At 27.5% G+C, this 11,388-nt stretch overlaps 1 protein-coding gene across 1 annotated transcript; it reads right to left on the minus strand.

Moving 5' to 3' along the window:
* Positions 1 to 1,920: 1,920 nt before the first annotated feature.
* Positions 1,921 to 2,293, minus strand: C7974DRAFT_389980 (uncharacterized protein; the record flags this gene model as incomplete). The annotated part of the gene is made up of 2 exons (XM_046141430.1): positions 1,921 to 2,178; positions 2,212 to 2,293. The coding sequence occupies 2 exons, from the start codon at positions 2,291 to 2,293 to the stop codon at positions 2,093 to 2,095; spliced, it is 168 nt and encodes a 55-aa protein (XP_045998898.1). The 3' UTR covers positions 1,921 to 2,092.
* Between the last annotated feature and the right edge of the window lie 9,095 nt (positions 2,294 to 11,388).

The following is an 11,388-nucleotide window of genomic DNA, read 5'->3' on the forward strand; positions in this document are numbered from 1 at the left end:
GCTTATATAAGCAGCTTACCTAAGCAATAGAAAGGAGTAGAAGGTTCTAGAAACATCTAGAATTTTCTATCTCTATTATCTACTATTAGTAGTAGATATTCTTCTAAGAACTAGATAGTTCTAGAAGATTCTAGAAAGTTAAAGCAAGAGAGTATCTTAGAGAACTCTTCTAAACTTTCTTCTACTTACTCTACTATTATTAGAGTATAGTAGTATAGTAAACTAGGACTATTATAGTCTAGCTTACTAAGCAGTATCTGCTATTAGTCCCTGTTCCTTAGGCCCTTAGTAATAAGGATAACCTAAGATACTAGAGCACTAATTCCTATCCTATTTAGCTCCTAGTAAGACTATAATAAGTCTTTATATTTAGCTTATATAAGCTCTATATTTAGACCTCTATTAAAGGCATAGGAGAGTTATAGTAGTAATACTATAACAAAGGCTCTAGGTAGACTCTAGAACTAAGAACAAACTAGGCAGCGGCTATACTATAGTATAGTATAAGCTATAGAGACTATATACTTTAACATAGATACCTATAAGGGACTATACTTATAGTATACTCTATAGTAACGCTTCTAGTAGCTTGGCAACCTACTAGTAAGTTACTATTACTTAGTATATTATCGCAAAAATATACTGTTTATATAAGCAAGCCTTACTAGGTTGCTTTTATATATACTAGCTTATTATTGCTTATATATATTCTATATATATAGCTAGAGTCCTTCTTATACCTTAGGGTTAGTAGGGACAGTAACTATATATATATATTATATTAGTAAGCTTAATAATAGCTAGTTATTCGCTAAGAGAGAACTACTATATAAGCCTAAGGCCTATCTATTTAGTAGAAAAAATAGAGCTATTTTATATACTCTACTTTATAGTCTAGTTTATAGAAACTAGTACTAAAGTATTATTATACTTGGTTAGAAATAAGACCTATTTGTATATAGGCGTTCTATTTAAGAATAAGACCTATTAGAAATTATTAAATAGGCACTACAAGTTTACTAGCTATTTATAGTTAAGCTAGTATTTTAAGGCTTATTCTACTAGTTTAAAACTCTTATAGAGTCTAGTACTATTAAATCTCTCTCTTATTTGCTAAAGAGTAGATTGCTCTATTTAGTAAAAAGAGCAAAATAGCCTTTATTTAGATTGTAAGCACTAGCGTCCCCCTAGTGGCTTGGCAGTTTTTAACCTATACTATAACTACTAAATAGTATAGTATACAGCACTAGTACTATTTTAGAATAGTAGCTAGATTTTATATAAGCAAAAATAGTGTTTTTATACAAAACGCTTAAATTTGCTTTTAGGATATAAGACCTGTTTTAAGTAATATAGGCTTCCTACTATTGTATAAGGCTTATATACTAGTATACTATAGTATATACTAGTTAAATACTCTCTTTAGCTATTATTGCTTCTATAGCCTATATCTCTTCTAATTACTTAGCTGCTGTATTTATTTAAGAGTATTTTATAAGACGTTATAAAAGAAATAAATATTTAACTATAAGTAAGAGGAATGGATTCTATTAAGCTACCTAAGCTTAAAGGGTCTAGTAATTATGATATTTGGGCTATTAGAATAGAAGCTATTATAGTAGAAAAAGGTTATTTAAACTATATTAATAACCCTACTATAATAGAGCCTCTAGATGAAAACGCCTATAAAACTACAGCCCTAATTAAACTAGCTTTAGAGGATGGCCCTCTATTACAAACTAGATTTATAAGTAATCCTTATATATTATGGACTACTTTAAAAAGCCTATATGAAGCTAAAGGCTTTAGTAGTGAATTCCTGCTTAGTAAGGAATTAATTAATACTACTTTAAATAGCTGTAAAGGTGACCTAGAAAACTATATTAACTCCTTTAGAAGAGTAGTTAATAATCTAGAATCTAGAGGCATTAGTCTGCCTAATAGATTTATTGTTGCTCTATTACTTAATAATCTAAATAAAGATTTTGAGTATATAGTAACTGTTATTACACAATCTATTAGATCTACTTCTATTATAGATCTAGAAGAAATAGTAGCACAGTTACTAGATGAATATAGAAGAATTAAATCTTTAAAGAATACTAAGAACTATAATAATAGTTCTACTAGTAATAACTATAATAGTTATACTAGAAATAGTAATTCTAAATCTTCTAGCTATAGCAATGATATAGAAATGTCTATGCAGACTAATAACACTAATAAAACTAGTAATAAAACTAGTAATAAAACTAGTACTATTAAGTGTAAATTTTGTAAGAAAAAGGGACATGTAGAATCTAATTGTTTTAGAAAACAAAATAATTCTAAAACAGAAGCTATAAATAATAGCAATAAAGAAGAACAAGTTCTAGTTTCTTCTAAGTCTACTAGTTCTGCAAGTACTATAGACTTTATATTAGATTCTGGTGCTACTATACACACGTGCTATATAAAAGAACTATTTAATAGTTTAAAGCCTAGTAATACCTCTATTAAGTGGGGAAATACTACTAAAACTATTAAAGCACAGGGTATAGGAGATATTAGTTTAGTATTTACTAGTACTAAACAGTTAGTTAGATTAACTAACGTACTATATGTTCCTGATTTAGGAGTAAACTTACTAAGTTTAAGTTTAATTACTTCTAAAAACTATAGCTTATCTTTCTATAAGAATAGCTGTTTTATTAATACGCCTAATAGGTCTTTATTAGCTAAAGGCAAATATAAAGAAGGCGTTAGTGTTTTTAGTGCTACTAGCTCTAAGCCTATTAGTTCTAATACTATAAATAATAAAACTTATTCTACTCTAAATACTATAGAAGAGTTAGAAGATAACCTTAGTATAGAACAGGCTTATAATCTAGAGGAAGAAGACTATACTAGCAATACTAGTAGTTCTAGTTATACTAGTAATACTAGTAACTCTAGTAGTTCTAGTGATACTCTAGAAGAAATAGTATTAAATAAAAATACTATAGAGCTAGCACATAATAGGTTAGGGCATATAAGCCTAAACACTATTAAGCACTTAAAACAGTCTACTAAAGGAGTAGACTATATAAATCTAGAGGATATAAGTACTGCTTCTACTAGTTTAGATAATTGTATAATTTGTATACAATCTAAACTAACTAAATTACGTAACAAAGAAGATAGTACTAAAGTAAATGCCTATCTAGATTTAATATATATAGATATAGGAGGTCCTATTAGGCCTAAAGCATTAAAAGGCTATAAATACTATATTACTTTTAGAGATAGCTATACTAAGTACTTAGTTATTAAGTTACTTAAGTCTAGAAAAAGTATTATAGATGTTATTAGGACTACTATTACTGAATTAGAACTAGAGGCAAGAAATAATTCTAGTACTAGTAATAGTATAGAATCTAGTAAACCTTTTAATAATAATAAGGTTAAAGCCTTGCAATTAGATAATGAGTTTAAATCTAGAGAACTAGATAATTATCTAACTAGTAAAGGTATTAAAACTAGATATTCTGCTCCTTATACTCCTGAGCAAAATGGCGCAGCAGAAATAATTAATAGAGTTATACTTAATAAGGTTAGAGCTCTATTAATTAATAGCAATTTACCTAAATTAATGTGGGGTGAAGCTATACTAACTGCTGTTTACCTATATAATAGAACACCTAATAGCTCTATAGAGTTTAAAACGCCCTACTATTTAAAGTATAGAGAAATACCCAATATAGATAATATTAGAGTATTTGGTTCTCTTACTTACTATAAAGAGCCTAGCTTATTTACTAAGAAACTAGACTCTAAAGCAACGCCTTACTATTTAATAGGCTTTATAGGGGCTAATATATATAAACTCTATAATCCTAGTAGTAATAAAATTATAACTGCTAGAGATTGCAAAATTATAGAAGGTTATTTTTATAAGCCTAATAACTCTAGTAATATACAAAGTATATTTACTAGACTAGAACCTAGTATAGTTAGTAAAACTATAACTAAGCCTAGTATAGTTAAACCTTCTAATTCTAGAGCTATATTAAATAAGCCTAGAATACAAGAGCTAGAAAGTGATTCTGAAGACGAATTAGCTAATTATACTTCTATTATAGAAGAAGATAATGGCAATTCTATAGAAAGTATTATACTAAGTACTATAGAAGAAGTAAATAACAAGCAAGATTGGAAATCTCTATATAATAAAGCTATATTAGAGAATATACTTGCTACTTCTAATAATAGTAACTTAGAAGAACCTAAGACCTATAAAGAAGTATTACTAAGTAAAGATAAAGACTTCTATTTAAAAGCTATGCAAACAGAAATAGAAGATCTAATTAATAGTAATACGTGGTGTATTATACTAAAGCCTAGAAATAATAGCTCTATTATTAAAGGCAGGTGGGTTCTTACTAAGAAATATAACTTAGATAATACTATTAAAAAATATAAAGCTAGGTGGGTTGCTAAAGGCTTCTTACAAAAATATAATATAAATTATAAAGAAACCTTTGCTTCTACTAGCAAACCTAGCTTAATTAGGCTTTTATTGTCTATTTTTGCATATCTAGATTGGGAAATATATACTTGGGATGTTAAACAAGCTTTTCCTAATGCAGAAATAGATATAGAAAATATCTATATGCAATTGCCTATAGGCCTAGAAGACTTTATATTAAATAAAGCTCTAGAAAGCCTAGAAAAGAATAATATAGACCTTATAAATACTATTAAAACTAGCATAAAAGAAAAGAATTATACTAGAATAGTATGCAAATTAAATAAGGCTCTATATGGCCTAAAGCAGGCTAGTAGACAATGGCAGCTATTTTTAACTAGAATTCTAGAACAACTAGGATTTAATAGTTTAAAAATAGATACTAGTATATTTATACACAAGACTAAGCCTATAGTACTTGCAACACACGTAGACGATATACTAGTATTTGCAAAAGATTTAAGCCTAGTTAGTAATCTCTATAGGGATTTAACTAGTTCTTCTAAATTAGAAGTAACTAATTTAGGTGAAATAAAAGAGTTTCTAGGTGTAGAAATAATAAGAAATAGAACTAAAAGATCTATTATTATTACACAAAGAAGCTTTATTGCTAAAATACTTTCTAAGTATAATAAGCAAAATAATAAGCCTAAAAACATACCTTTACCTATAGGTACTAAACTAAGTAAAAACCTAGAAGAAAGTAGCACTAGTTTACCTAGAAACTTTCAGCAACAAATAGGTAGTTTAATATACCTTACTATATTTACTAGGCCTGACCTAGTTTATAGTATTAACTACCTAGCTAGGTTTATGTCTAATCCTAGCCTAGAACACTATAATACTCTAGACTATATATTTAGTTACTTAGTTAAAACTAGTAACTTAGGATTAGACTTATCTCTAGAATTTAGCCAATCTGCTACTACTAAACCTACTAGCACTAGTATAACTAGTATACCTAGTAATAATACTAGTACTATAAAACTAGTAGGAATATCGGATGCAGATTGGGGGGGGCGATTTAGATTCTAGAAAATCTACTATAGGTAATATATTCCTATTAGAGAATAGTAAGAAATCTATAGCTATAAGCTGGATTTCTAAACTACAAAAAGTAGTAGCTTTAAGCTCTGCAGAAGCAGAGTACATGTCTTTAAAAGAAGCTACTAAAGAAAGCTTATATCTACAAAATATTATAAAAGAGATATTTATTAATAATACCTCTTTAAAAGACTATAATATATTTAATAGTAAATTAAATACTATTAAAACAGATAGTCTAAGTGCAATAGAACTAGCTAAGAACCCTGTTTATCATGCTAGAACTAAGCACGTAGATATAACCTATCACTTTGTTAGAGAAAACCTGCTAAGCAATAATATAGACTTAGTATATGAAAATACTAGTACTATACTAGCAGATAATCTAACTAAAGCTACTAGTAATCTTAAATTTCAAGATTTTACTAGCAGGCTAAACCTAGTAGATCTTAGATATTAAGACTACTAAGGCTACTATATAGTAATAAGAGTTCTAGATTGTTATACTCTATTACTTATAGTATTTATATCTATACTATTAATATAGAAACTAAATTGCTATTTTCTATAAGTATAGATTAGTTTGCAGAGTAAAGATTAAGGGGGTGTGTAAAGTTTTTAAGATAACTTAGAATAATCTTTACTCTAGTAGATTCCTAGCTAGGTATAGCGCTTAGGTAATCACGCTATAAAACCTCCTAACTCTAAGGAGTATTTTCCTGTGCTTACCAAGCCTATAGCTCTACTAGTTCTAGAGATATTAATTGTTCTATTCTTAGTAGTATAGAGAAGCTTCTAGAATAAGCTTATAAATATATACTACTATTATTAGTAGAGATTGCGTGTATAGACGCGTAATCTGCTTAGAAATCTTGTTAGTATATTACTAATAAGAATACTCTAGTATTGTCTAGAATATTCTGCTTAGTAATATAGTAGGGAGGAAGAAAGTATAAGTACTCCTATTCCCCCTATGTTATCCTGCACCTAGCAACTAAGAGTTTAAGCTATATATACTATTATATATCTTTATTATCTACTCTTTTTTATATCTTTATTATCTCTTTAGGCTATACGCTTCCCTATTAGGAAATTACTAGTCTAGTAAGTCTAGGTCTACTAGACTAGGGAGAAAGTAGACTAGTCCTCCCTCTACTTTCTTTACACTAAGGAGTAAGCTTGTTATATAACTTATAATAAAACTGCGCTATATAGGATAGTCTATATAATATTATGCTAAGCATATTAGCATTTGCTAGGTGTTAGCATCTAGTTAGTTATAAAAGGGTAATTATAATACTTACTCCCCTCTCTCTTAGATTTATCCTAAATCTATTAGCTGTTCTTTATAAGCTTACCCTGCTATACCTTTAGTGCCTATAGTAGTATTATATCTTCTGCTTCCTAAAAGCAACTCTGCTTAAGTATTAAAATCTATTAATATAACACTATTGCTCCTATTTCCTATAATTATTGCTTTGCTTCTGGTTATAATTATTTTATTATGCCTTCTGCTAATAACTGCCTAAAATGCTCTAAGTGCATGCGCATTAGTTATCTATATATTAACTTGTCTTAGGAGTCCTTAGATAAGACTAGGGCTAAATATAAGAAGAAGGTTAAAGAAGATAAAAGGTTACTAGCAGAGGTAATATTATATCTACTGCAAAATAAGAAGATTCTTGCATAAGTAAAAGATAGGGCTATAAAGAAGGCTAAATATTTAGCAAACAAGATAGATATAGAGGGCAAGGATGTTTAGGCTAAGAAGATTGCCTGTTCTACTGCTAATATGCAGGTTACCTTTTCTCCTGCTATATAGTCTACTCTTAGGTATCTTAATAAGTTTGCAAACTTTAGTACTAGTAAAGTAGTATCTAGCAGTTTATAAGGTGTATCTCTAGTTCTTATATATTTTCTAAGTCTAGGTATTCTAACTATTTAACTAGGAATTCTTTATCTAGTCTAGTTCCTTAATATTTTATTATTTTCTTAACTTCCTATTTATTATTACTATTATTCTAGTAATAGAAGTCTTTCTAGGTTAGTATATTAGCGTTAGCTAGTTCTAATAAAGAGATATAGAATATAGGGTGTATTTTTATATCTTTAGGTAGCTTAAGTTAATAGTTAACTAGGCTAATTTTCTCTAAAATAAAAAATAGTCTAACTTTAACTTTGTCTAGTTTTTTTATTAGTCTTCTTGTGCATAGATTCTTTATAAGGAGATTTACTTTATCCCCCTTCTTTAGTAGAGGTGCTGTTTTTCTTTTCTTATTAATATAAGAGATTACTTATATTTAAGCTCTAGTAATATTCTTAAGCAATTTCTAATATACTTTCTTTAGTTTCCCTACTAAGGATATTACTAATTCTATTTAGATATTACTATTAAGACTTTATATAAAGAGATTTAGATATCTTCTATAATTTGCAAGGAACAGCATTATGCCTATTACCTCTAATAGTTTATTATTATATGTAATTTATACTATAGGCAAGAGTAAAACCTAATTATTCTACTATTAGTTATAGTAGATATAGAGGTACATCTCTATTATCTAGTTTACTTATTCTGTTTATCTATCTATCTGCAGATAATAGGCTATTAAAAGCTTCTTCTTTGTTCCTATTACTGCTAGAAATGTTATCTAGAAATTTAAAGTAAAGAGCTTATCTCTATTACTAATAATTAATTTAGGAATGCTATAGTATTAAATAATCCTATCTAGGAATACTTAAGCAAGCTACTCTATAGTATAGCTATATTAGAAAGGCATAAACTTAGTGGCCTTTATAAATCTATCTACTACAATAAATATTAAGTTATATTTATAGTCTATTATAGGGTCCTTAGAGATTAGTAGTAATATAATAAAATCTATTATAATGTTTATCTATAGTATAGTTAGTAGTTCTATTGCCTGCATTTCTCTATACTTAGCATATATACTATATTTATTCTACTAATAGTTAATATATCCTTTAATATATCTAGTAACCTTATCTTTTATATTTAGAAACTTATAATATTATCTAATAAGTTCTATAGTCCTTAAAATTCCTAGGTAACTATATAGCAGATTATTATAATAATTATATATTATTCCTTCCTAAAGGTTATCTAGTACTTAACTTAGTATGCAGTATTCCTATAATACGCGTATAATATTATTAAGCTACTGCAATAGTCTAAGGGATCTGTCTTAGTTAATCCTAAGTATAGCAGCTCTATTAATTGTTTTTTTGCCTGCTAAGTTATGTTATTAGCTAAGAGCGTCTGCTCTACTATTATCTTTGCCTAGGGTGTATAGAATCTTAAATTTATACTAGCCTAGCATTTCTAACTATCTAACTTGTCTTTAGTTTAGAGTCTTAGTAGTAGTAAAGTATACTAAGTTCTTATAATCTATATAGATTATAAGGTCTAAATAGCTTTCTATATATACTTACTAATATTCTAGGGATAATATAATTACTAAGAGTTCCTTATTATGCATGTTATAGCATTCTTTTAGTTCTAAGAACTTGCATAAGTAGTAAGCAATTAGGTGCTATTATCTATCTTTTTCTTGCATAATATATACTCCTAATACTAGGTCTAAGGCATCTATCTCTATTTAAAGCAGTTTATTACTCTTAAATATAATTAGTGTTAGGGGGTTAATATATACTTATTATAATAACTTAAATATATTATCTTATTCTTTTCCCTATATAAAGGGTATGTCCTTCTGCATAAGCTTAGTAAGTAGCAAGGCCTTCTTTAAGTAATTCTTAATAAATTATTTGTTAAAGTTAATAAACCTAAGGAATTTTTAAATTCCTTTAACTATTATTAGGGTAGGCTAATTTTTTACTATATTAATCTTAGTATTACTTATCTTAACCCTATATTATCCCCTAGGAACTTAACTTCCTCCTTATGCTATTTGCACTTCTTAGGTTTTAGTTAGAGGTCTGCTTATTTTAAGTATTCTAGCACTTCTATAACATATTATATATACTCTTCTAGTATCTTAGAGTATACTAGGATATTATCTAGATATACTACTACTATTCTATTAAGGTATACCCTAAGAACATTGTTAATTAATTTCTAGCATATAGCTAGTGCGTTTATTAGACTAAATAGTATAACTAGGTACTTATAAAGTTTATATCTTATTCTAAATACTATCTTCTATTCTTTACCTTCCTTTATATAGATAAGGTTATATACTTCTCTTAAATCTAATATAGTAAAGTATTAAGCTCCTTATAATTAGTCTTATAATTCTAATATATTAGCTAATAGGTATTAATTCTTAATAGTAATATTATTAAGCTTTCTAAAGTTAATATAAGGTTATAGCTTGCTATCTTTCTTTAGTATAAAGAGAATAGGGTACCCTATAGGTAATTCTAATCTCCTAATAAATCCCTTCTAAAGGTTCTTCTTAATATACTTATATAGTATACTAAGTTTCTTTTCTAATAGCTAGTATAGTAGCCTAAAAGTTAGTTGCTTTCCTTTCTAGAGCTTAATCTTATAATCCTAGGGTTTATGCTTCAGTAGAGCTTTTACTATAAGCTCTTCTTTAAACATCTATATATATTATTAATATATGTCTAGGATGCTAGAAGTTGCATGTTTCTTCTTAACTACTACTTTATAAGGCTAGGGCTAGTTGCTCTCTATATAGTTAACTGCTCTATCTTAGCGCATCTTAGTTAAAGTAATATTACTAATTATCTTCTTATCTACTAGTTATATTATAGTCTGCGCAGATTCTAACTATATTATGCTGCATTTGCAGTGCTTTAGCAAAAGCTTCTTAAGTACCTAATCTATCTATAGGTTATACTTTTATAACTAGGGAATTCCTAATATAATATTATAAGTAGCTATCTTAAAAGTATCTAGAGTTATTTTCTTATAGTATCCTTAGATAGTTATTAGAATAGATAATACCTTATAGGTTATTTCTAATTCCTTAGGCATAGGTTCTCTATTAGCTACTTATAGTAGATAAGGTTCTATCTTCTAAGTAGGGCATAGTCTAGCTAGCTATATTACTTGCAAAGAGATATAACTAGACTATAATCTATAGTCTAGTAGTGCCTGCATCTATACCCCTCCTAATTTAATAGAGAGTATAATAAGGCAATTAGTCCTAATATTATTAATAGATTAATCCCTAGTATATACTGTTTGCGCTAGTCTAAAAAAGACTCTTCCTTGCTATCTAATACTTCTTTATATTTAAGGAATCCTTGCTACTTCTTAGCCTCTTTATAGCCTTTATAGTTATTATATAGGCATTATTGCTAATATAGGTTTAAGTAGTAATTATTAATTAATAACTATTTAATATATATATACTAAGTATCTTTCTCTCCTAGGAAGTAGTATTATTATTACTTATCTTATAAGTAAACTTTGCATATATTATTCTTATATTTATACTATTTATTATAGTAGTGTTATTTTATGCTAGGGAACTATCTACTATTTATTTTATTATTATAGTATACTATGCATAAGTCTATGCTATAGGCTATCTATAAAAGAGTATAGTAGAGGAGGTTCCTTATATCTATTAGGTACTAAGGTATTATTCTTTGTTGTGTAGGTATTTGCCTAAAGTTAGGTTTATCCTATACTAGGATATCTTTGCTAGCGTGTTATAGCATCTCTATAGTTATATAGTTATTTTATTAATAATCTATAAACTAGTTAGTATTCTACACTATTTATAATAAGAGTATCTTACTATTTATAGCTATATATAGTGTTATTATCTTAATAATTCTCTATTTTTAAGTAGTTACATATTTAACCTAAGATAATACTTAAATATCTCTCCTATTTAACT

Source organism: Boeremia exigua, assembly GCF_020726555.1.
Source record: "Boeremia exigua strain MPI-SDFR-AT-0100 chromosome Unknown C7974scaffold_4, whole genome shotgun sequence".
NCBI classification, from domain to species: domain Eukaryota; kingdom Fungi; phylum Ascomycota; class Dothideomycetes; order Pleosporales; family Didymellaceae; genus Boeremia; species Boeremia exigua.